The sequence below is a fragment of the Barbus barbus genome (assembly GCF_936440315.1).
Source record: "Barbus barbus genome assembly, chromosome: 43".
In the NCBI taxonomy this organism is placed as follows: domain Eukaryota; kingdom Metazoa; phylum Chordata; class Actinopteri; order Cypriniformes; family Cyprinidae; genus Barbus; species Barbus barbus.
The window spans coordinates 1,920,576-1,948,377 of NC_136721.1; the positions used below are offsets into that span (position 1 = coordinate 1,920,576).

Here is a 27,802-nt window from a genome sequence, read left to right on the forward strand (position 1 = left end):
CATGTTAAGGTTGTGTTGAGGAGAAATCATGACATCACGATTCTCCCGATTTCAAATCCAGCCATTTCAGAAAGATAGAAGAGAATAATTCATATTTTCAACTGGGGTGTTAGATTTGACCTTGGAACTTGCAGTATGTTTGTATTGTAGAGTAACCTCTCATATGTGCAAATATCAAAAATATTTGCATTATCCATTTCATATACCCCTTTCAGATCTTTACGAAGTTTTGTTGGTATAAATATATTAATAAATGTATATATGTTTCGGTTGATTTGGTGATGCTAATTTATTTATTTTATATTTATTTTATCTTTATATATATATATATATATATATATATATATATATATATATATATATATATATATATATATATATATATATATAAAGCCAGTTCATTTAGATGCTACTATTTCTAGGTTACCATTTTTCTCTCAAAGTAATTTTGAAAGATTCATTCCAACATATACTGTATTTCACATTGTATCCTATTCCAGTGTTATATCAGATTATGGCCCTTTATTCCATCTTCTTTCTATTGGTGAGTAATATTTGCCTTTTTATCTGGTTTCATTAAGTTTTGCTCTGCCTCAATTTCAAATGATAAATGTGTAGATCCCATCCCTGTGACTAAGAACATCGCTGAGCAGAACATGAAGTAGAATAACACATTTGACAGACCTTTTCATGTGTAATATTGCTCAAGAGACTGGCAATTATATTTGGGCAGTTCTGCTCCATTTAGAGAGGTCCAGAGCACTCTTGGGTTTGACATGTGCTTATGTATATACAGTCTGTCTTAGCTTATGTCCTTGCTCATGTGATCTACCCAAGTAGGACATGTTAATGAATCACCATCATAACATCGTTTTATTGTGTTACAATCACTACACAACTACAGTATTTTATTGTGCAAAATATCATAGTCCTCACAAACAAGGGGATTATGCATAAATCATCTCTTAGCAGGCAATTTGATTGTCTTTAGATTTAACCTTTGTGCTGTGCTAAAAATCCTTTTCCTAATTTGGTGTTCCTGGTCAAAATCACTGCCATTTTAAAAGTTTCTTGTGAACTTCTCAACCTTGGATTCAATATTTCTTTTAATTAGCACAAGTTTTGTATTTCTTTTCGGAACTGATTAATCATAGGCTTCATTGATCTATAGGCTTCTGCAATAAGCCCTAAAAAAAAGGAATACACAAATCTGTGATAATTTAAAGAAAACAAGTTGATAAAAAGATGGAATCCGGTAGTACAAACATAAATATATAAGCAATTTTTTGGTGTGAAGGAAAGTTCTTATACTCTGTGTGAGCAGTCAGTAGGTTTTAGTTTAATATGATAATAGCATTTTTAGAGAAAAGAAATCCTTGCAAAAGGACCAGAATGCCACCTGAAGGGTAATTGTTGAAGTTGGTCAATTTGTCACAGAAGTGCTGCTTTGCCAGCTGTTTTTAGTTTTGTTAGTTTTGTTGTGTAGGGTTGAATGACAGAACACTGTAAACATGTCTAATTAATTGCAACATGGCAGTCAATTATAAAACGCAGCCAATCACAACAGTGTGTGGATGGGTTTTCTTTGTTTGTACGCACACTTCCTCTCTCAGCTTGTGTTTAACAATCAGTCTTCCACAATAAGTCTCTTCTCATTATTTCAAAATGAAGTTTAGAACCGCACCACAAAAAATAGGAATCAATCAACAGGCCATGTGAAGTATCCTTCATTGTGGTTGTAGCTGCAATAAAATTGGTTAATATGAAAGTGACACCTTATGAATTAGGATTAGAGTTGGAATTTTAATCCAGAAACACATCCTACTCTATGGTGTAAATCACGCTCCTTGATGCTTTCAAATAGATACTTTATAGTAAGACTTTAAGTGGTGGACAGTAACAAAGTATTTTCACTTCATTACTGTACTCAGGTGCATTTCTCATGTATCTGTTATGCCGAACGAAAGAAATCAACACTCCCTCGGAGACAAAAGAACAATGTCTGATTTGTGAATCTGTTGAATTGGTTCAGGAATCTCACTGAAATATTAATTTGTGAATCAGACTAAATAGACTGCAGAAGTTCTTGAGTCTACACCTCACTGATTCAATGATCCAGTCAAAATTACCACAAACCAGTATAACGCGAGCGTGTGTGGCTGATGGCGCAAAAAGTAAGTTACTAATGCTGAATTTTAGTATTGATTATTGTAAATGAAAAGTAGTATGTTTGCGTAACATTATTCTTAAAATATTAATGCATTGTGTTTTCATACTGTTTGTAGCCACATATTTACACAAATTTAGTTGTTCGTTATTTTACATTATACATAATTTGAGCGTTTGAATTATCAGTAACCTAAATTGATATTTTAGTACACTGAACTTTAATGTTTTGATAGTTTATAATCTATCAAAACATTGATAGCAACTGTTATTGGAACAACTTGAGGGTCAGTAAATGAAGACCATTTTTAGTTTTGGTTTAACTGTCTCTTAAATAAATGCTTTATAATTGCTGTGCCAGTCAGTGTCAGTTTCAATGTGTTTTCTAATAAAAATATTACACATAGAGTTTCTTTGCTCCAGAATTCTGTAAAATGAGTTCTCTGTTCAGTGTGTTAATTGGATGTGTGTTTTCATGTAGTAAGTTCCCTTTGGAATAATTGAATGAAAACAGCAGTCTCGTGAGACCAACTGTGGTGAAGCAATTGACAGCCTGTCGAGAAATCCAGGGCCACAGGAAGCTTATGAAAATCAGGAGAGACTGAGTTTGACATCTGTATTTTTGTTCTACCACTTCAGTTGCGACATCTCACTTTAGGTAGGTCTCTGCTATGAGTGCGTATGGATATTCCTGCAGCTCTCTGAGCTATAATAGAAATGTCTCAAATATCTTACATGCATTCTAATAATGACTGATAGCTCAGTCAGACTAAAAGCACTTTAATCAGATTCAATATCACCCTGCAAACATGTGATGTGAGTGCTGTGATGCCACTGTGCTTATGTATATTCACAGAAAATATTAATAAATAGCCAATATGCTAGTAATATGTATACATTATTAATACTTATATATATGCTATATACATGCTAGTTAAAATAAAGTTTTGCCATGAATATCATTCAGAGCCAGTTCTAGCCTTTTAGGGGCCCCAAGCAACACTTTGGACTAAAGGTTGTAAGGGATAATGTTCATTAAAGCATTAATATTAGCTATTCGGAACTAGAGATGAAGCGGCGGAAAATTTCATATCACAGTGACCAGTGACAAAAATTGTCATGGCCATTGATGGTATTGCTAAAATGTGCTGGAAATGTTCAGAAAGCATATAAGCAACACATAAAATTAGCAGTATTATGCACCTCTGCTTGCACAAACATTAAATTAATAACATTAAAAATTATGGCTGGATTTCATACAAATATAAATAAATAAATATTGATTGGGTGACTTACAAAATAGCATGTTATCCACTACCAAAAAAAAAAAAAAGGTTTTATAAAATAACACATTTCAACCCTTAAGTAATTTTTAAGAAAAATATGAGTCAAAATTATAAATTATTTTTGCATTTTTGGGTTCCACTTTATTTTGATAGTCCACTTTAGACATTCTACTAACTAAGTAACTTTGTAACTACATGTCAACAATTAATTTGCAACTAAATATCTCTCAGAGTAGACTGTTAGGGTAGGTTTAGGGTTAGTAGAATAAGTTGACATATATTTGCAAAGTTTCTCATAGTCAGTATGTTGTAGACCCATCAAAATAAAGTGTTAGAAGATATTAAGCAAACAGTCTACTAGTACTCTAATGACTGATAGTTGACATGTAGTTGCTTACTGTTAGTAGAATTTCTAAAGTTGACTATCGATATAAAGTGTTACCCATTTTTGTCTGCTTCATAAACAATACTAAGGATATCTTATTATCTGAAGTGTTGAACTTGTTTTCCATTTACTGCTTAAGATTTACAACAAAAAGATAGTCCAATTTCACATTGGTCTGAATATAAATGGCAGTAGGGCTGATTGAAAATGTAAATCTGCGTCTGACAGCAGGTGGCGCTTATTGAACAGAAAGAAATAGAACTGTTTCCAGGTAACCTCTATAAACAAAGCGGTGCTGCACTTATAAACACTGCTTTATTAGGCATTGCAAGGAGAGAAGATGCATGCATATATTGGATATATCGCTTTTCCCGGCGTAGTGAGTATGACTTTCTGCCGCATTTTGCTATGACAGTGTTTTTGAGAGCATAAGGGCCCCCTGGTGGTTTGGGAAACTAATGTACCTAGCATAGTTTGAATATAAGGATGATCGGCGCTGACACCGCTTATCCCGCTTAAAATGACAATAAACATGAGTGACGTACAAACGTATGCTTTCAAAACCAATCCCGTCCCTGTAGGGCTTGACTTCCTGGACTCTTTGTCTGGTTATTATATCTCAACAATGGCAGTATAGTGAAGTCCTTTAGCAGCTATCTGTAATGTTGCTTTCTAAGGGCATGTGTGTCTTCGCTCAGCTTCTTTCATTCCAGCCTAATGGCAGTGTTGAGACTGAGATACTTTTGTCTGGGTTTTAATTAAGAGTTCAGTCAATGGAGTCCAACTTCCCTCATTGTGTTCAGATTAGCCAGCCGACTGATGATGAGGATTGTGGGAGATGAAGCTGGCTCCAGGGGAAACATGTGTTCATATTATCAGTCAAAGCACATTTCCCCCTCTGTCTCTCTGGGTAATGGAGCACGCTTTGCGGCACGATATTAATTGGAGGAGAAGAAGCTAAAAAAAGACAGAAAATGGAGGTATTGGCATAACATTTGCACAATGCATAAATTCAGACCTTGGAGAGCGTCCTCATCCTGAGTTTACAGCTCGCCAGGCGACAGGTTCGGAGGATAGAAAACCAGCTCAGTGGATCATTTAAAACACATCATCCCATCTGACGTGACACAGCTCAAGGAGGATCTCTCAGCGTTATAATGTTCACCTGACAGAGCGAAATGGAGCCATTGAGTTGAAATGGCTTAAAGATGGCAATAGGGCGACTGTGAAATATTGTTGAGTGGTTTGCCATTGTTTACCTGCCCTCCCCATGCACCATAGTTTTTTCTGATTTGTGACTATTTTACATTTTGGCTAGAGGGTGGCTATAGTGGTTAACCGATATATACATCACTAAAGCCTATATATCGGCCAATATTTGGCTTTTTTTTTAATTATCAACATTGACCAGTATTTTTTTTTTCTGTTTGACAGTTATGTTGGACTTTTATTTTGAAAGCAGTGAAAACACGGAGTGCACAAAGCTTCTCCATCTTTATTATTTTATAGTCTCTGTTTAAAAATTCTGACGATTAAATTATTAGACAACATGTTTAAACAAAGTAAACGGAAAGGGCTTTTATATTTGTCAAAAACAGAACGTTTTTATATTAAAAACAAACAAGCAAGCCAGCCCAGATGAGAAAAAGTTACGTAAAAGTAGTGTAACACAAAAAGTAACTACGTAATGCATTTACATGTAGTTACTTTTTAGGGAGTAATAAAATATTGTAATGCATTACTTGTAGATGTAACTTTACCCAATCGTTTCAGTAAAAAAAACAGCTTCAGGAGAAGAACGAATCCCCTGTTTCACTCAGAAATACGTCACATAAAACATTTTTTTTAAGTAATATCTAACTTGTTTTCAAGTCAAAAATGTTACTAACTATATTATCACTGAAGCAGTCTCTATACATCAATTTATACCAACAAAACTCATTTTGTGGTTTAAATAATGTAGAAATGGCTAAGATAACAAGTGCAGGTAACCAATTTTACAGTGTCTAGAGGAAATAAAATGAGTAGTTAAAGCTGCTGACTTTAAATTGCTAAAATGTTGCGCTCTGTCAGGCAAATAACCTGTTAAACACAATAATAGTTCAGCTTCAGATCTCTTCCATTGTGCTAATTCATAACTGTGCTTCTGTTGACATGTCTGAGGATTTGTCCAACACCGAGGGACACGTTTGACCCAGATACAGATAACAAATGCGACTCAATTGTTGAGAGCATCATCTGCGTGTGAATGCTGATTAATTAATTAGATCCTTCATTAGTTCTGCTCCCCAGTCGGTGACTTTCACTCACCCTGTTTACCTGAACGAGTCTGGAGCCGTTCATTAATCTAGAAGCCTCTCGGGGACAGAGAATGGGCTCTGGACCAACTACTGCTGTGAAGAGTGTTTCAGATAAATGGATGTATATGTGTTTGTGACCCAAAGTTTATTGAAATGAGATGGCTTGTTCTGAGGTCTCTCTGTCTTGACTCTGAATAGAAAACGTGGAATTGCATCTCCTGATATTATTGCTTTTTCTGCATGCCCTGTATTATATGTCACTGCAGCATATTCTATAGTGATTCCTGTGGGGTGAATCAGAAAATAATGTCTCTGACTCAATAGCAAAGGGAAAACCCTTCAAATAGTGACAGATCAGCCATATTTGCTGCTGCTATTGATCTAAAAATGGTCTATTAAACTATTAAATGCAATAGTTGCTGACAGAAACAATGATTATAATATATTTTTGCACTCCTTAAGATGCATTTATCATATGAACATACACTAAATTCAGTTAAATGGATTAAAAAATAAAATAATAATAATAAAAATGCTGTTAATTTTCTCACCCTCAGGCTATACAAGATGTATGTGACTTTTTTCTAATAATTAGTAAGCAACTAGTTAAGAGACCCTAAAATAAAGTGTTACTGTAATTTCTATATTAAAACATGCTATAGGACTATACACGAATATACATGTAATTTGTATACTTATATACACAGATACACAACTAAACTGCATTGATTTTCATATTTAAACATAAGTGTGCCTAATTGTATTGGATGTGCACTTGTAGTGAACATGATTTTTTATAAGTATATTTTGTAAAATAATCTGTATTTGCAGATAATATAAAATTAATGAATTAAAGAATATATTTTCTTTACTGTTTCTTTACACACTTTTTTTTAAAGTGTACTTTGTAATAATGTCAAATTAAACACTTTGCTTTAAAGTACATTTTAAATCAGTGTTTTAATCTTTTTTGTGTTAAATAGAGTTAAATCATTTTAACTGTAGTTTGTTATTTAATATTAAATTTAAAGTTAACATGATGTACTAAATGCACTAAAATGCAAATTCATCATTACAAATGACACATTAAAGTATATTTAGTCTACCATAAATAAATACATTTGGTAATACACTTTAACCATATTTCAATTGACACTAAAAGTAATTATACAAATTTTCATATAATCAAAAAAATACTGTTGATTCCACAAAATTGCATTTTATATAAAATTACTGTCTTTTCACATTTAAATATAGCCTATTCTTAATGTGTAAGTTGTCTTTTCATAAGTATGCTTGAAGTATAGTTCTTCACAAGGACATCTTGCCCCACTCTCTCATATCTTTGCATTATGATTGAGGATTTGGATGGTTTCCTGTACACAGATTGAGCCAATGTGTCCAGCAGCTGTTGTTAGTCCATTTAAAACCCAGAAGCCACCAAAGGCTAAAGCCTGAGTGCTATTGATTGAGCCCTAGAAGTGCTTAAGTGCACATACAGTGTCCTGCAGCAGCACACACTGATGCTGAGACTGTAATCAAGTCCTGTTCTGCTCCTCCTGCTCTTGATCCATTAAGTGTTTGACAGCTGTGCAGTTGTTTCCACCTACAAACCCTTTGTCAGGTGACAGATCCGGGGTCAGGAAACTGCCAGGTGAGGCTCCCTCTGTGTTTGGGGGGAGAAAATGGTTCACCTTGGTGCTAGTGTTGCATTACGGCATGACATGCTCAGGTGTAGATGAGAAAGAAGCATTTATGTCTGGTATTTATTACATACTTTGAAAATCTGAAGTGGCAAATACTGTGTTTTGATCTTAAATGCCTTGCCTGACAGGATAATAGCAACTACTAGTTGAGACCTAAATATATGCAGCGCTTCTTTCCTGCAGCTTGTGACATTTATCCACAGGGATTAGCCGTATTGCTTATAACCTTATATATGTACAGAAACTGACAGTCTGACTGTCAAAGGCCAGATTCTCTCACTAATATACTGAACTAAATGCATTTCTGCTTCTGAAGAGTTCCTTTTCTAACTTTCACTAGTACGTTTCATGCTTTGCTCTCAGCAATTATCACAGGAAAAGCTTTTTGATCATGTTGCCGCACAGACTGCAGAGACATTTACTGCCAGCACTGTAAAGAAATAGATTGTCAGTTGAGTCCAGAAAGTGCTTCATAAATGAACTGGTTTTATTCAGGTCAAAAATATGATTTTATCATTAGATTGCAGCAATGGAAGTCATTAAGGGCAGATCAGGTAGAAATAGCTCCTCAGGGTAAAGACAGCACATTATCATTGTGTCCTTACATGATATGAAGAATATGAAGGATTTAGATTCATTAAAGCTGGTTCTATGGCAAGCAGTTGTAACATTTAATCATTAAAACGTACTAGTATCTGTTGTTGTGCTACTTGCTTTTTAGCTACTATCTATTCTATTAAGTACTAGTACTTGGTTACTCATGGTTATTACTACTACACTACAAAAAAAAAAAAAAAAAAAAAAAGTTGAGCCAACTTAAAATTTTAAGGCAACCAGCCTCATCAGATTTTTGAGTTCTCTCAACTTATTTTTGTAGCAGATTCTCAACTTTTTGTTGTATAAACTTAAAACAACAAGTTGAGAAAACTCAAAAATCTTCTGAAGCTGATTGCCTTAATTTTAAGTTGGCTCAACTTTTACTACTACTAATATTTATTAAATAGGTATCTAGTAGGTAACTAATAGGTAAACACTAGTAACAAAACTAGTATCTAATGAATAATATCTTTAAAAAGTTACTTGTACCTAAGGAATAAATACTAGTAGCTAAGAAGTACAGTAAGTAGTATGAAAATACATGCATTTTAAGACTAAATGTAAAAATGGCTTGCCATATATTTGAATAAATTAATTTACATAATCATATGTGAGCTTGTGTATGAGTATAAATTGGGTTTATGTAGATTTTATTCAATGTATTCACCAAAACTGATTGATCATACATGTCCATGCATGGCGTCCTGCTGTGTAACTACAGTCGAGGATATACTGAACATCACTGATCAGTTATCCATCACAGCATGGCTTCACGGGCGTCCCATACTGCTGCTGAAACACTCAGGAACAGAAGAGCTTCTGCTGATTACACTATGAAATCTTCTGTTTGATTAGATACCACATCTTTGCATTCCCATCAAGTCTTCATTAGACACGCAAAATGCCAATGAACCTTTCTTTCTTGGTAGAAAAGAGATGTAAACAGAAATATGTTAAAGGTCAGGAGACACGGTTCTAAAGCTTCAGAGAAATCAGACGAGCTTGTGATCTCTTGTTTTGAACGGTCTAAAGGCCGCTGGGTAGCAGCAGGACAAAGAGACAAAGAGAAACAAATCTGACTGAACCTAATAGAGCACTGAATCGGTCACTGCTGTTTTCAGAGTTTCAGTGTTTTAAACCGGAGCTCTGTCAACATGCCATTGTAGCTTCCGCTCAGCCTTCCGATTTGACTGTGCTGTTTAACCTTAAAATTGAGTTGAGTTTATAGTGTGTTGAGTTTATTTGAGTGCCATCTTAACCAGATAAATTCAAAAATGTGTTCTCAGTTGTCATGCATATTTGCATCGTGAAAGAGCAGGGAATCGACCATCAAAATAATACTGACAGTGCAGTTTAATGAATGAACACTTAAATAACACAATGTTTAGTGAACATTCATACACTCAAACAACCAGACAAACCAGACCTTTTTATCCTGTAATGCAATGCAATGTAAGTCATATGATTGCTCTCTCTGACCTGTGCTTCATGGTAGATATTTTTGCGTGTGTGTGTGTGTATGTGTGTGTGTGTGTGTGTGTGTGAGAAAGTGAAAAAGAAGAGGAGCTATAGACCTGTGTGATACCTTTCATGGAGAAAAATGATATATTTAAGGATTAACTCAGATTTATGGCATGTCATAACAATTTATACGTTTCAGCACTGACCTTTCCCTTAGCACTTGAGTGATAGATGTACTTCATTACCATGTTTGAAAAGTACCAAACGAAACACCTTCCTGTCAGAGTCGTACGTGATTGATCAAGGCAGGATTGTGGGTAAAAAGAGCAGGTTTGTGTATGGAGACGACCCTGATGTCATGTTAACAGACAGGCTTGACATTGAAGTTATGTACTGTACAAACATGTGCTGCAGGAAAACACAGAAATATCCTTTGAATGCCAAAACAGAATTATTTCCTCTGTATTGACAAATGTAAAGAATAAGCTCTAATATATCTGCGGCTGATGTAGTTTCTATAAATCTACATATATTTTAGTGTGAGTGTAAGTAAGAGAATTGTCAGACATTTATGGCCATGCATAGCCTAAAATGAATACTCGGCAAGTGCCAAATGAGAAAAAAAGTGTGTGTGTGTGTGTGTATATATATATATATATACACACAGTGCCCTCCAAAAGTATTGGAACAGTAAAGACAAAATTGTTCTGTTGGCTGTGGAGTCAAGACATTTACAAATATGATTAAAATATGAATATGAGACAAAACTACAGAATGTCACATGATTCAACACATAGATGTTTTACCAGCTAAGAAGTTCAGCGCTTTTAGAGTTTCATCCCTCTATCTGATGTGAGCATAAGTATTGGAGCAGTTGCCTCACAGGTCTTTCTAAGTGATCAGCTGTGTCCTGTTGCATTAATTAATTCAGATATTAAAAGCAGGAAATGTGTTGTATCAGTTATATCCATTACTTGCATTCGATGATGACACACACATAAACCAGGATGAAGACGAGGGAGCTGACTTTGAGAGAAAACCAAGCAATTTGGATGCTAAAAGAAAAGAGGAAGTCAATTAGAGCTCTAGCAAAAACAAAGGGCATGGAGAAATCAAGAGTTTGGAAACCATCAGGGACACCAGCAACCAACAACGACCTGATCGGCTGAGAAAACAACAGTAGTTGATGACAGACAAATCATAAAAGCTGTGAAAATTAACCCTAAAAGACGTGTCTGTAAAATCACCAACAACTTCCAGAAAGCTGGGGTGATGCTCTGACAATCTACTGTCCTCAGGAGACTTTGACACAGAATTACAGATGCTACACAGCAAGATGCAAACCTCTGACCAGCACCAAAAATAGAAAGCCAAGATTAGAGTTTGCAAAAAAGCACAAAGGTGAGCCAGAATAGTTTTGGAACTGTGTTTATGGACCGATGAGACAAAGATGAACCTTTATCTAAGTGATGGGAAAGCACTAATGTGGAGAAAAAAGGGAACTGCAATGATCCCAAGCATACAGCCTCATCTGTAAAGCATGGTGGAGGTGGTGTCATGGCATGGGCATGCATGGCTGCCTCTGGAACAGGCCCTCTCAACTTTACTGATGACTTAATGTATGATGACAGTAGCAGAATGAATTTGGAAGGGTACAAAACCATCTTGCCTTCCAATATTCAAGAAAATGCCACCAGATTCATTGGGAAGTGCTTCATATTGCATCAGGACAATGACCCAAAACACCCTGCCAGCTCAGTCAAGGAATTTATAAGAGCAAAGAAATGGAAAGTCTTAGATTGCCCAAGTCAATCTCCAGATTTAAATCTGATTGAACATGAATTTCACCAGCTGGAGAGGAGAGTAAAGGCAGAAACTCACCAAAACAAGCAACAATTGGAATTGGCTGCATTAAAGGCTGGGAAAAGTATTTCAAAGGATGAGAGCAAGAGTCTGGTGATGTCTATGGGTCACAGACTCACTGCTGTGATTGTGTGCAAGGGATCTGCAACTAATAGCTTTTAATCGTTTATATCTGCCTTATGTTCAACTGTCCCAATACTTATGTGGGATGAACTCTAAAAGTGCTGTTCTTTTTATTTGGTAAAACATGTATGAGTTGAAACGCCTAATAATAAAATGTGACATTCTGTAGTTTTGTCTCCTATTCATCTTTTAATCATATCTGCAAATGTCTTGACTCCACAGCCAACAGAGCAATTTTGTCTTTACTGTTCCAATACTTATGGAGGGCACTGTATATATAGCCGGTAAAAAATTACTACCTATGGGCAGGTGTTGCAAAATGATAGTTGTAGGCCCTGTGGCCATGTGAGAGCATTTATTTCTTTAAGCACATCAAATTTCACTCGGCTCCTTCAAACATGCCATCACAACAGTTTATTTGATGGGCTTTTTTTATTGTGTGTTTGTGTTTATCTGACCGAGTTAAGCCTGAAGTATACTTGACTCATATGTGTTTCTCTCTCTCTCAGTGTATGCGCATGTCAAACAGCATGTGAGTGTCTAATTAAGTTCTCTTTCACGACTTAAGCTTTGTAATATCAAGCTCACCCCGCAGTTTAGCAACATAATTCTATGTTTTACTGCAGTCTCATTAACTTTATATGGTATATCACAATGAACATTTTTGTAGTTTTTCTTTTGAACTTGTATTACTGGGCATCTGTATATGTCACAGGTCACTAACATTAGTTTAGCCAAGTAATTGCAGTATATTAAACACAATCACAAAACTAAAGAGGAATTTAATTTGTCCATTCCTTTTATTAGTTCCTTAAGATCCATAAAACAAAAGTTAACATCATAGTATGATAATCAGTTGTGTTGTGTGCACAAGTTTGTAGGAAATTCACACTGAACATAAAACATGAAATGTATTATTAACTACCCTACTGTACAGCAGTGAGCTACTGTAAGACTTATGGAATTTCATTCCACTTTTTCTTTTTTTATTCCCAATTTCTTTCCATTTTTCCTTAAATCCAAACTTGCATTATTGTGCTGCATCCTGTTTTCTATCCTCAACATAAATTCAGTTCAAGTTGTGCATTTTCATTTTAGTAGTGTGTGTGACTTATTCTGTAGACACTCTGGCCACGTGCACACTGCAGCTAAATTCTGTTGTCATTTCACCTTTTAGTGTTTAATCCTGTTTTGTACACACACAGTTCAGTTATTTACGGAAGTGGCACATCCTACAACTGAATTGACTCTTGAAAAATGCAGGTTGTGGCAATTTCATTTGCAGAAATACTATGCAGAGATATCAGAGATATGTCTCTTCTGTATGTGTGTGCAAGAAATCACAGGGCACGAGGTACAATTCAACTCTTTAGTGTTGCCAGAACTTGCTATAAAAAAAAACAGCAAATAAGAACAAGCCCATACTAAACTCAAATCCAAATGCATTATTTTGGAAATAGGCCACATAGTAAAAATATCCCGATCGGCACCTGCCTACTTTATTAACTTCATAAAATGGATAGCTTTATGAACTGAGCTCAAACCAACAAGCACAATAAAGCTTAATAATAATAATAAGCAGACGTGGCAACCTTTTCAAAAGCGCAGTTTGCAATGCGACCTTGTGCTCAAAAATAGGACATAGAAAATGCGCAATATGGCAAAACACAGCTATGGTTTCATGAAGCTGTAATTTAAGGCATTCACTCCCGTTTTTAAATGTGGTGTCATACCTGAAACTTTACAGTGTGTACATGGCCAGTTAAGCACACTGTCATCCACACTGTGTGTTTGAGATTGTTCAGTTCCTACAGTATACTGTGGTGGTCAGAAGCTGCCGGCGGTCAGCATCAGTTAATGTTGACTGCAGTTTTCTTCATTAGACATAGCGAGACTCATCTCAGCGGGCGGCTCTGATCCGTCATGTAGAGGAGTGTGACCTAATGACTTATTCATACCACATTTCCTCCTCTCATCAGTCGAGCAGAGCTTTGTATACACTGTCGTCTTCTGCGCTGCCTCCTTGCCGGATACAACAATCTTCCTCCCACTCGAGGGGTCTTAAAGAGCGGCTCAGCGGGTGGGCTGTGTTTGCATACTTTTATTGCCAGTGAGGCATAAACAGTCACTACCACACTTGATTAATCATGTTTCTCATTTTCCCCACCGTCTTTTATAGACATAAGTGCTGCAGAGCCGCATGGGAATTAATGTGACAGTTTAAAACATGCTTGCTAATCCCTCACTGCCGAAAGAAGCTGTGATACAGCTAAAGTGTCTAAATGAGAATGTTTACCTTTTGTCTTTGGGTGTAAATCGCAGGATTACAGTGAATTAATTGGGACCCCTGCACTGAACAACTGAACAACTGTCCAAAAATGCAAACCGCAAACACGTGTCCGTGCATAAATGCAAATGCATAAATGCCTTCGGTCATATCCAGCTAATTAAATTCCTCTGGTGTGCTTTACAGGCGACACTTGCACCATGGCGGAGTACAACAAGCTGAAGAGCATGCTACTGGACATGCAGCCCAGGACCTCCATGGACAGGCAAGAAAGCGCCATGGACCAGAGGAGGATCCTGGTGCACACAATGTTCCAGTATATAGATAGAAACCAGGATGGCCGTCTGAGCAGTGAGGAGCTGGCAGAGGTGAGGGACCCATAGGACTGCAGTTCAAGAAGATATGAGGGAATATTATATATATATATATATATTATCCCTCATATATATATATAAGGGATAGTGTACCTTGACATTAAAGTACAATATAATCAATTTTACCATAAATGCTTAAAATAAATAAATAAGCACTCTTATGTTACTTATATGACTAATTGCATTTAAAATAAAATACTTTTTCATGCAAATTTAAATAACGTGCAATTAAGTTATCAAAAAATATTACATTCAGTTTGAAATTCATTGGGAATAGTTCAGCCAAAAATGAAAATGTCCTCAGGTCATCCAAGATGTTGATGAATTTGGTTCTTCGTCAGATTTGGAGAAATGTGTCATCCCATCACTTGCTCACTAATGGATGCCTGGGTGGTGATGGCGCAGTGGATAAGACACATGCCTTTGGTGTGAGAGACCCGGGTTCGAATCCACTGTGAGACACCAATGTGTCCCTGAGCAAGACACTTAACCCCTAGTTGCTCCAGAGGCGTGCGACCTCTGACATATATAGCAATTGTAAGTCGCTTTGGATAAAAGCGTCAGCTAAATGAATAAATGTAAATGCTCTGCAGTGAATGGGTGCCGTCAGAATGAGAGTCCAAACAGCTGATAAATACATCACAATAATCCACTCCATCCATCAGTTAACATCTTGTGAAGTGAAAACCTACGTGTTTGGAGGAAACAAATCCATTATTAAGGTGTTGTGCATCTTGTGGGCTGAGAGTGGGTAAATTGTCCACAAATTAAAATTTTTGGGCAGACTATTCCTTTAAGTATATTCTTTTAAATTATGTTTTTATCTATAAGTACTCTTAATAAAAGTATGCTAATCTTTTTCACAAGGGAAGAAAACAAATACTGTCGCAAATCAATAATACAGTATATTAATACTAATGCCCTCTGATTTCATTTTCAATACAGTTGATAATTCAGAGTATCAGACTATAGCACTGGTTTCATTATCCTCTCCTACTGAAGCTCATGTTTAACCCAAATCAGGTTCTGCTGACTCAGTTTTTGCCATTATTGAAATCTGGACAGCACACTGGTTCAGAATGACATATGGGTAAACAAATACTGACAGGTTTTTAATTTTGGGGTAAAGTCTTCCTTTAACACCCATATAACATGTGTCAACCAATCAGCATCAAGAACAGCAGTGTCATGGTACAAGACAAGAGCTTCATCATACCTGTAAATTGTGTTATGTAACCAGTTCTGAGTAGATTACTTAAAATGTAGTCAGTTACTGATTACAGATTACATAATGAAAGCTGTAGTTAGTAACGCAATCTAGATTACTCATTTTAGGTAATGAATATTACTTTTAGATCAGTTTTTATCTAACTTCATCAAACAAAAAAGCAAAGAGAAAGAAAATATATTCAAAAGTCTATTTTTAAATGAAGTGAGTCATGTCGAAAACAAATATTCTCGCAGTCTCCGGTGATTTATTAAAGGGCATATGACACGCAAAACATGATTTTTACTTCATATTTTTTTTAACACTGCATTTGTAACTTAAGTTTCGTAATTTTATTGACATTAGTAACTGTAATCAAATGACATAAATCTAAAATTTAACACATTGCATTACTGCGTTACCAGGAAAAGTAATTAGAACACAGTAACACAGTAATGCGTTATACCCAACTCTGGTACACAGCTCTATATGTAACTGAATTTAATTCTTCCTGTTCTTTTACAGATCTCCTTAAAGGAGCATTTGGAAAATATCTTATTGGAGTGCACCATGCAAGACCTCCTGCGTTACGACGATTACAACAACGATGGTCACCTGACCCTTCAGGAGCTCTACACGGCCTTTCGTGAGTCCTACAGTACAAATGAGCCTCTCTCACCATGTGGCAGGTCTGCAGATTTTTTTGTCTGCCAGGCACCATTACATCTCTCTCTGAAGCGCTTTGCACATTTGCGGCGAAGCGAGCACCTGATCCTTTGGGCCAATGAATGCTAATCATGGCCCGGTGATGAGAGATGAGTGCTTTTGGCTGAAAAAGAGAGATGAGATGGCAAACCCAGATTATCTCGTATCATCCATCGTCCCATGCCACATAAAGCAAACGCCCTCATTTCATTAGTCTCAGGAATTGCCAATGCAATTCGCAGTCCCAGTTCTGTGAATGAGCAACTGTGACTAAAATTATCCATCCATTCCACCAGGAGATCAATCAAAGCATTAGAGGTGGCTTTCGACCCTTACTTTAAGATTCAACTACTGGGGCAAAAAACACAGCTCCATTAACCAGCGCCAGTCGTTAACCTCACTAATGATGGATTTTAGCGAACTGCTTGTTGTCATCATACAGTCCCTTTGCTTTTGTGTCCAGCTGGTCAGTGTTGGTTCTCAGGTGAGGAGGTTGAGTGTACGAGTGTTGGTGTAATAAAACATTGCATTGGTCAAGCCCTTCTCAAGGTTAAGCGTGTTGCCGCAGTGGGGTTTTGGAGGATGTCATCTGCAATGAGGGAGGAAAGATCACTGACTCAAGAATTGACCGACTCAAGTGTTTCATACAAACAAACGTCCCTGAGGAGATCCCACTCCATGCTCTGTTTGTTTGGCACGTTTCCATCAGTAGGAAAAGACGCAAGTGTTTCCTATAGTTCTTTGTGTAACAAAATCATTTTCATGCTTTATTATTTGCTTTGCACACCAATTTGGTGACACTTCAGATTATAGGGAACACATATTCACTATATTTTCCCTCAATAGACTGCTAATTTGCCGCTTTTTAATAATGTAGTGGTTAAGTTTGGGTATGAGGTAGGATTAAGGGATCTAAATTATGCAGAATAAGACATTAATATGTGCTTTATAAATACTAATAAACAGCCAATATCCTGGTAATATGGCAATATGCATGCAAATAAGCAACTAGTTAATGGTAATATGCATGCAAATAAGCAACTAGTTAATAGTGTTCCCTAAAGTTAAAATGTTACCACCAAATTCTGAAAAAAAACTTCATCAAAAATGAAAATTCAGTAACACTTTATATGGACCAATTCTCAAAATTACTAGTTGCTTATTAGCATGCTTATTATTGTAATGAGCAGTCCACTGAAGGCAAGCGTAGGTAGAATCCAAGTGCAGATTTTCCAAAATACAAACAAACAGAGACTTGACTTGACCAGACCAGACCAGACCTTAAAAATAAAAGACATGAAAACATGAACATGAAACAGAACCTAAAACAGACATTACAATTATTAAGCTGCAGCATTCTTCCAAATATCTGCTTTTTGTGTTTTTTTTCACTGAACTCGTCATAATGCATTCTGGGATTGCTTTCAAGAATGCATGTGATACTGCCATACAATTCGGACTAAAGCGGGTTTGAACTACTCTGTGTAACTGAATGTTTATGATTAGGCAATGTAATCTTCTGGAGGTCATGGAAAGTCATGGGAATTCATCTGTAATAAAGTGTGGGAATCTTATGACTGGGTCACTCGCTGTTAAATTTACACTGCACATTAGAGTTTATTCAGACGTGAGGTTTATAAGAGCAGGTCATGCAGCAAATACATATGAGTAAAGCCCATATAACATTAATCTGAAAAGACTTGAATTAATCTGACAGTGCTGAATTTCAGTGCTTCACCAAAAATATAACATATAAGCCTAATGATAAACCTCACTTTCTGGGACAGAAATATGACAACAGTAGAAACAAAAAATAAAAAAGAAGAAGAAGAAGAGGAAAAAAATATTATTATTGATTTTAGGTAGTGATTTGAACAAACTCCTAACACTAACACTGCTGCACTATAAAGCAGGTGAAAAAGTCAGACACACGCTTAATTACATTGTTAACTATGACTTTTGCCTCAGTAAAGTCCTTATTTGCTGCATATTAATAGTTAGTAAGGTAGATGATTAAGTTTAGGTATGGTGTGGATTAAGGGATCTGAAATATGCTCATGCAGAATAATATGTATATGTACTAATAAACAGCCAATATGCTAGTAATATGCATGCTAGTTAATAGTGAGAATTGGTTCTTAAAATAAGGAGCTACTAGTCATCTAATCTGTTTTCTGCTAAACTGGTCATAACTTTGTAAAGTCTTGATACAAAAGGGTAGATCATTGGCCCAATTTCAATAAGACACACTTTTAACATAGTAGCTATTGTATGTTTATGCAACTGACCCAGAAGATCGGCAAGATGATGAAAATCCTTCTAGAAACCAGTCAGAACATCCTAGAAATGAAGGTAATTTTGAAGCCGCTCTCAATCAACAAATCAATTTTTAAACTTTGAATTTTCTTCACTTCGTCATTATTTCAGGTCCAGCCAGATCTTTGTTTTTTTGTCAAATACACCTCTCTCTCTCTCTCACACACACACACACACACACACACACACACACACACACACACATGCAGTACAACCCTTATCAGCTTGAGAACACTGTGAACAGTCTATTACACATATTGTACAAAAAGACACAAATGCCCTTGTGGAAAAGAAGTGAACTCTAGCGTACTTTTAAAAAGAGTACTTCATATAATTTCATTTCATTTAAAATTAATGTACTTAAGTGTGAACTTAATGTTTTCAGACACTTAGTTTCATGTTATTTCTAATTAAATGAGAATGTATTATAGTTTATAGTATATTAAGTCCATTTAGCTGAACTTAAGAGTGCTTCTTGACCCACTTAATTTCATAATTCTATAGTGTTTGAAATATTGCTAAATTGAGCTGTTAAATGTACTGACAAGCATTGGTGGCAAACTAAAATACACTTTAATGTTACTTCTGTTGAAAATAGTATGCTATATTTAAACATATTTGTAATTATGAAGTTGCAATTTAGTGCATTTAAATTATATTAACTTTAAATGTAATATCAAATAACACACTACAGTTAAAATGTTAACACTTTAGGGACCAATTCTCACTATTAACTAGTTGTTTATTAGCATGCATATTACTAGGATATTGGCTGTTTATTAGTAGCCTACTTATAAAGCACATTTTAATGTCTTATTCTGCATGATCATATTTTAGATCCCTTAATCCTACAACATAGCTAAGGTTAACAACTGTCTTACTAGATATTAATAAGCAACAAGTTAGGAGTGTACTGAGGCAAAAGTCATAGTTAATAGTTAATTAATAGTTTAAAAATGATCCCTTAACGAATGTGTGACTGATACAATTATAATCAAGTGCTTTACATGTGCGTAAATATATTAGTCAACACATCCAAACAAGTTTATTTCTTTCCAAACAAGTTTATCATGCTTAACAGTACACTTAAGCTGCCTTTTATTTCATTTATATCACTTCTGAAAGTACAGTCTGTTCTTTTAAGATTTGAAATACATCATAAGTGAACATTTAATAAAACTAAGCACACTTCTTTTTCACAAGGGCAGGAGGGAGATGTGAGAAAGAGTGAGCACGAGGGGCAGATTTCACTGCGACAGGTGCATCAGTCTGTTTTCACGGCTCCCATTAACGCTGGAATTATAAAGACGTTTAGCTGCGCTGTCAGTGGCTGTCTGCATTAATCCAGAGTCTGCATGTGAACCAGAAAGCGAGACACCAAACCCGCCTTCACTAGTGACTATCCCGAGCTGTGACACCCCAGACAGGACAAATATAAGAGCCTCCAAAAAATAATCACCGCTACCTGCTGAATCTATCCAGTCGAAGCCTGACCAGCTGAGATAGACGATCGATGATCTCCGAAAAAGAGTCTCACTGCCAAAGAGGCAGAGATAAAGAGCAGCTGGGTGCAGGAACGAGTGAACGGGTGTAATTGCTTGAGAAAGAGGTCCCGCTGAGAGCAGGGCTCCTGTGCCTGACAGCGGCGCTGAAGGTCTGTCCCGTCTGACCGATCTTAGCTCATTCTGGCGGGTCAGGAGAGGGTTTTGCATATCAGAGGGGGTCGCGGGTCTTACTAGGGGCTAAATTACTGAATCGGACAAGGAGTTAATTAAACATGTCGAAAGGAGACACTAGCTCTGCTGTCAGCACCTCACTGAAGTGACTCATTTGAATCGAAGCAGCCGCTCCAGACGCCACACAAAATCTGGATTTGTGATTCCAGTCGAGTTTGATGTTGGCATAGCTGATAAAGTACTCAAATAATGTCCATTAATATATCCTACATGCAAATATTGTGTCAAATAGTATATTTTTATTAACATGGGCATACATAGCTGACATTTCATTGTGACTTTTCAGTCTTGGATGAAAGTTTTGTTCCACAGTGCATTCTGGGATTGGTTTCTTATAAGAGATGCTGCTTAAATGAGGTTTATTAGTCAATTCAAGTCAAGTCACCTTTATTTATATAGCGCTTTTAACAATGTAAATTGTGTCAAAGCAACTGCACAATATCCAAAAAGGAAATAGTGTGTCAATAGTGTAAAATGAAAAAAGAAAATTGCAATCAGGTCGACGATATTGCTGGAAATGAATTGTCCCCAACTAAGCAAGCCAGAGGCGACAGCGGCAAGGAACCAAAACTCCATCAGAGACAGAATGGAGAAAAAAAACCTTGGGAGAAACCAGGCTCAGTCGGGGGCCAGTTCTCCTCTGGCCAAACGAACCAGCAGTTCAATTCCAACTGCAGCAAAGTCAGATTGTAAGGTCTCAACTGGTTCCAGTGGAATTAGAAGAGTTTATTAGCATTATGTTTTTGCATACTTTCAAATTAAGAATACCTCTACAAAGCCTCAGAATGCTGTCAAGATAACCCTTGTGGAAAAGTACTCTTTAGCATACTTTATTGCATCACTTTAGCATAATATAGTTTCTAAAATATACTTAAATGTGAACTGAATTCATTGCATGTTATTTACAATTAAATGCAAATGTATTATAGTTTAAATTGATATTAAATGCAATTTAACCACACTTATGTAGGACTTAAGGACATATTTATATGTAATTTCATAATTTATGGTAAACTAAAATGTACTTTAATGTAATTTCTATCAGAACTGCACATTTTTAATGATGTAATAAACTTTAAATATAATAACTTTAACCCCCGGTTTCACAGACAAGGCTTAAGCCTAAGAAACGTGCACTGCCTGATCTTAAAACATATCAGTGCCTTTGTTTTGTTTCAAGATGCACACCAGTAATGTTTTTTCTAAGCCATGTTAAAACAAATTACTTAAATGTCCTAATTGAACTATGGCCTAATCCTGGCTTAGTGTAAGCCCTGTATGTGAAACCGAACCCAAATGTAATATAAAGTAACACAAGAGTTAAAATTATAATTACAATAATCAAGTACTTTACACATGCTTTAGTATAGTTAACACATCAAATTAAGTGTACTTTGAAGCATGACATTGCTAAGTGTACAAATTAAAAATTTTACTCTGAATTTAATGTCAAACATCATGAAAAACTCTCTCTTGAAGTCCCTTAAGAAGCCTTTAATTTCATTAATATTTTATTATTTGCCAGTACAATTTGTAAAAAATGCTACGAGTGCACTTTAAATACAATTAAGCAGACTTCTCTTTCACAAGGGACTGTAAGTTGTTAATGTTTGTGTATAACGCTAGCGATTATACTCTAGATGCATGAAACACAGACTGGGTTTGAGGCGCACATTTGTCTTGTGTTTTTGATGCTTTAGGAAATATTCGCAGAATAAAGCACATTTGTATTCGCTCTGGCAGGTGCATGAAGTTCTTGTTCTTTGAAGTTGTTGTTCACCCAAATCAGCTTTTGTGACTAATTGTTTCCGTGGTATCTAAGGATGCCAGTCATGCATGTTTAATTGATTACCGCGTCTTGAAACGGCTTTAAGTTTTAATGCCCTTTTCTCCTCATAACAGATGGACACAAGCCACCGCTGTCATTACCGATGTTGTCATGTCCTGTCCTGCATCCATTGTAGCCCGATGTGAAGAGCCAGCTGTCATACAGAATAAAATCAGCCATGCGTCCTGTAACACGTGCCACAATGTGAATCATCCGAAAGGTTCTGAGCCGCTGCTATCTCTGTAAAGATCTCATTTGTGCGAAGGAGGAGGAGGTGTAAATGTGTGTCTGGGAATTCTCCCAAACCTTAAGGCTGGCAAAAGGTTTGATAAATGTGCATTTTGCAGTCTCCTTGGATATCAGCGGGCTCGATTCATTTATGAATGTTTCCTCAAATCATATCTCTTGTTGAGGAGTGGTGTGCTGCTACTTTACTAAGCAATCAGATGCACTTTGATATATCTGTATTCGCATGCTTACAGTAGATAAAATGAAACGCCATCCAAATTTTATCAAAAAAGAATAGCTGACTCAAATATGAAGTGCTGTGGTCATTTACTTCAAACCTGTATGCGTAAACAGGTTTATATGCAGCTCTTTTCCTGCTCCAAAAACAAAATAGTTCAAACAACTTGTGCACAGTTTTCCAAGCCGTCTACAGTAACACAAAAAGACAAAGTTTAAAGGGATCATGAAATGCAGAATCAAAATATTATTGATATTTACACATACAAGAGGTTACTCTACAATAAAAATATTGCAAGTTTCAGAACTCAAACCTCACTCACTAGTCTAAAATATGATTTTTTTGTTCTTCTATCCTTCTTGAAATCAGGACAAACCTTGAAAAACAATAAAAAGGTCACAAAGGTTTTCCTACTTGTTAATAGTAAGGTAGTTGTTAAGGGATCTAGAATATGGTCATGCATAAGGCATTAATATGTGCTTTATAAATGTTAATAAACAACCATGTTTATTATGCACGCTAATATAAAATTAGTTAATAAGTGTTGCCAATATAAAAATCTGGAACTGCATTTCATAATCATGAGCTGTGATGGGTGTAGAAGATATGTTTGTCTCAAAGTGGTTTATTGCTGTTTATGCATTAGGGATTCAAGACTAAACCATCAGCTTCACACTGTCCCTGTCAGTAGTGTGAAAAACATCTGGGGCCTCATTTATAAAGCGTGCATACGCTCAGATCTGATCTTAGAGGGTGCGTATGCTTAAATCCACACCAATGCTCATATTTGTAAAAACTGGCATTGACGTGGAAAAGTGCTTCGCGTCACGTCAGGGTCTAAGCAAACGTACGCACTTTTTTTTGTCGGAGTAGGTTTTGGAAATGTAAGCTGTTCTAAATTATAGCATATGGATGATGACTGGTGATCTTTCACATGTTAATGACATTAATTAGGAGTTGTTTACAAAGCAGAGAGCTGAAACCATTCAGTTGCGCACAAGTTCAAGATCATTTGCAATTCGTAGATTTCACATCTGAAAGAGACGCGTATGTGCGTTTTCTGTACGTACGTTCATTTTATGAATCACTCGTACGCATATTCGAGGGATGATCGTAAGATCAAATTTAGGAGGGTTTCTGTGTAACATTTTATAAACATTTGAGATTATTTTACTGTAAGAAAGCAGTCAGAGATGGTTCTCTTTATAATCGCTGGAGCAGCACAAATCTATCAGTGACTTGATTTCTGCATTTTCACCTAAACTCCCGTTATAATCAATGACACGGTTTACGCTGATCAATGAGTCGCTTATATACATTGTGTTTTCAGTGTGGTAGATATGAAAGATATCAGTGTGTTAGTTATGATAACTAACTAACACACTTTCATTGATACAACAAGAGTTAATTCTCTATTTAAAGGGTTAGTAACTAACACACTGAAAACACTGCAAGTAAAGTTCCAACCTGTTCTCTCTCCCAAACATTGTTGGGGAAAGTTACTTTTAAAAGTAGTGCAATACAGTATTGCTTTACTTCATTATAAAGTAACTAATTGTGTTACTTACTGTTTATGGAAAGTAATGCACTGTTACTGCAAAAGCAACATAATGAGAGTAACTAAGTAAAACAATTTTAAAGGGAAAAAGTTACTTTTTCTCACCTGAGCTGGGCTTGCTTATTTGCTTATTGCTTATTAACAGTTGAATGTAAACTTAACTTGCTTGTTCACAATTAAACTCCACAAAGTAAAATACCTTTTACTTTAGGACTCCATGAATCTATACCCCCGCCCACCCCTAAATTATGTGTTTTCCATTTATTTGATTGATTGATTGATTGATTGATTGATTGATTGATTGATTGATTGATTGATTGATTGATTGATTGATTGATTGATTGATTGATTGATTGATTGGATTATGTGTTTTGTGACAATACAAATTTATCATAAAAATGAATTATTTGATAAAACTTTAATTAATTAATATTTTAAAATGTAATCTAATGAAAATATAACAAATAAATTACAACAAAACACTGCATTTTTGTCAACAAAAAAAAAATAATAATAATAATAATAATGCTGCACGACTGAACTGTATGAATTAAAAATGGATGAAAAATATATTGGTTGTATTATACCTTAAAAATAAATTTAAGTTTATTTCTTTAATTATTTATTTAATTAAAATTTTAAATGTATAAATGTATTATATTTTTATATTTTTGGAATTTCTAACAATAATAGTATTATGTAGTTAGGTATTTTATTATATTTGTAATTATTTTCAATTATTTTTAGTTTTATTGTATTTTTAGTCGAGGTCTTCAATGGGGATATGTCCCCGGAGACGATCAGGGCCGCAGACCACCATCCACCATCTGATCCGGACACGGACTGAGAAACAGAATAAGAAAGAAACAGACAAATATTAGCATAGATGCCATTCTTCTTACGATGTAACGAGTACATCATGTGTTATGAGGGGTGTTCCCGGTTCCAGTTTATCTAATTAATGCAGCCTAATAATACTTTAATGGATTTGAATAATAGAAGCGTATTAGTGTATTATGTGTAAGCCAGGTTAGAGAAATGTGACTTTAATCTAGATTTAAACTGACAGAGTGTGCCTGCCTCTCGAACAGTATTAGGTAGATTGTTCCAGAGTTTGGGTGCTAAATAGGAAAAGGATCTGCCGCCTGCAGTTGATTTTGATATTCTAGGTATTATCAAACGGCCAGAGTTTTGAGAACGCAGCGGACGTGGAGGACTATAATGTAATAAGAGCTTGCTTAGGTACTGAGGAGCTAAGCCATGCAGGGCTTTATAAGTAATTAACAAGATTTTAAAATCTATACGATGTTTGATATGGAGCCAATGCAGTGCATTGAAAACACTCATTTTTTTTTAAAGAAAATATGTTTTCACATTTTTAACTTGACATTTTCCTAGTTTGTGTATCTGCAAGGACCAAAGTAGAGGTCAGATTTGTAATTTCCCAAATTCTGCCATGTTTGTGATGACTCCTACGATCATCTTTATTATTTTACATGTGAGCTTTGGCAGCGCAGAAGAGCGTTTAGCGGAAGGAAGTGCAGTTTCTCACACGTTTTGCATTTGTACACGAACAAGTGCTACTGCAGCATTCTGATGACGGCGGAGCGGCTCCCGGCTGTTAGCTGCTCAGCATGTGGGCCTCTTTTATCTCAGCCGCTGACTTGGACTGCATGAAGGAAATAATTCATTACCGTGGCTGCATTGATTTATTCCTTCTGCAGGCCTCAGCTAGAGTCTGACTTCAAACAAGTGCTCGAGGCGATGGACTGTTCAGCTCTTCCTAGCGCTGCCACCTTCACACACAGACACACACTGGCAGCAGAAAGACACTGTAATCTGCTGAAAGGCTTCAGTGTTCAGCCTCTTGTCATGAACGCAGAAAATACTCCTGATACTGCAGTTCAGGCTCTGATGGCCTCTTTGTTTACAACTACTTTTCTTAGTTGTAAATTTTCCAATTACTTCCATCTGTAGCACTGTATAATAAGTATAAAGTAACAAAGCACTTATAAATAATTTGCACTATTAGTTTATAGTTTAAAAACTGTAGTCTCTACATTGTTAGTACATTAATGGGTTATGTACTAATAGTGAGTTCTTCGTTTGCTGCCACAGTTTTCACAAGCAAATTGTAATTTTCAAAGCCTCATAGGACTAATATCACAACAGATCATCTAAAATGCACACTTTAAAAACATTTCAGCATGCTTTCAATTGCATTAGTGCAAAACCGAATCACAAAGTATCTTTTTCACAACACAAAAAGTCTTTCATCTATAATATGTAAACATTCATTCATAGTAACTGCCTTTCATAATGCTATTACTATTAAGCTTTTCATTTGCCTCTCTTCTTGTTCAGTTTGATATAACACAGATAGTATTACACACTTTGTGGAGTTTATCTCAGTTATGCAAGTAATGTAAGTGTATTTTACTAACGTGAAAACTGTAGGCTATATATGTCATGAATCTGGTCTATGAACTTCAGTTAACTCACCAGAGGTCACTCGCTCACTACATGGACTCTTGCACTACACTAACTGTTGCACGCCACCTCAGACTACAATTCCCATCATCCATTGCACTGACGACACACACACAGCTGATTGCACTGATCACACACCCTACATAAACCATGGACTTCCTCTTCCTCTCGGTCGAGTTTTGTATTGCATTTATCACTCCCCTAGTGTTAGCTGCCTTACAGAGCCATTCTGTGTTTTTCTGTTTAGTTACAGTATTGTTCTGAATTTATAACTCTCCTAGTTTTAGCTGTGATACGGAACCCACTTGGTTGTCATAGTCTTGCCTTGTGTGTTTTTCTAGTGTTTTGATTCTTGCCCATGTTTCCTGGATTAAACCTTTGCCTTGCCGTTTGGACTCTGTTTGCACCTCTCTTGGACTACTGCTCGTATACCTGGATTATCTCTCTGCCTTGCCCTGTTGGATATTGTTCGCCAATCGTCGACTCTCGCTAGTCCTAGGATTGCTCTGTGTCTTGCCCATACCATACCTGTTTGCCGTTGTTTGACCCTGCCTGTTTATTGACTATGTTTATAAATAAAAGCTTGCACTTGGATCTGCACGTCTCACGTCTTGTTCGCCCCATTACAATATTGGTACAGTATAATATCTTTAATTCAGCAACATGGCTGATTTGAAATGTACAATAATATCAACAGTAATATCTCAATATTTCTATTGCTATTTGGATTAGGCGTTGCCCTAAATTATCAGAAATTTAAGGAGACGGGACTGGCTATCCAAAACCTCTCAAGGCTGCCCGTCATGATGGAGGCTGTAGGCAGATTTTGTGATTAACCGCAATATGGATTCGATCACGGCTAAGCTCTCGGCTTTGGAAAGGAAAATTGATGGACAAGGAGATCAGAATGGACAATGAGAATAGCTGTGAAACTGGAAGACAGCTGTT

General features: G+C 36.1%; 1 protein-coding gene across 1 annotated transcript in view; it reads left to right on the forward strand.

The window, feature by feature from the left end:
* Nucleotides 1-27,802, forward strand: part of LOC306862924 (follistatin-related protein 4-like) — a 181,537-nt gene that overhangs the window by 104,813 nt on the left and 48,922 nt on the right. Inside the window, exons 5-6 of the mRNA XM_079406030.1 lie at nucleotides 14,361-14,542; nucleotides 16,281-16,401. Of these exons, the coding sequence (XP_079262156.1) occupies nucleotides 14,361-14,542; nucleotides 16,281-16,401 (303 nt within the window). The remainder of the gene's footprint in view (nucleotides 1-14,360; nucleotides 14,543-16,280; nucleotides 16,402-27,802) is intronic.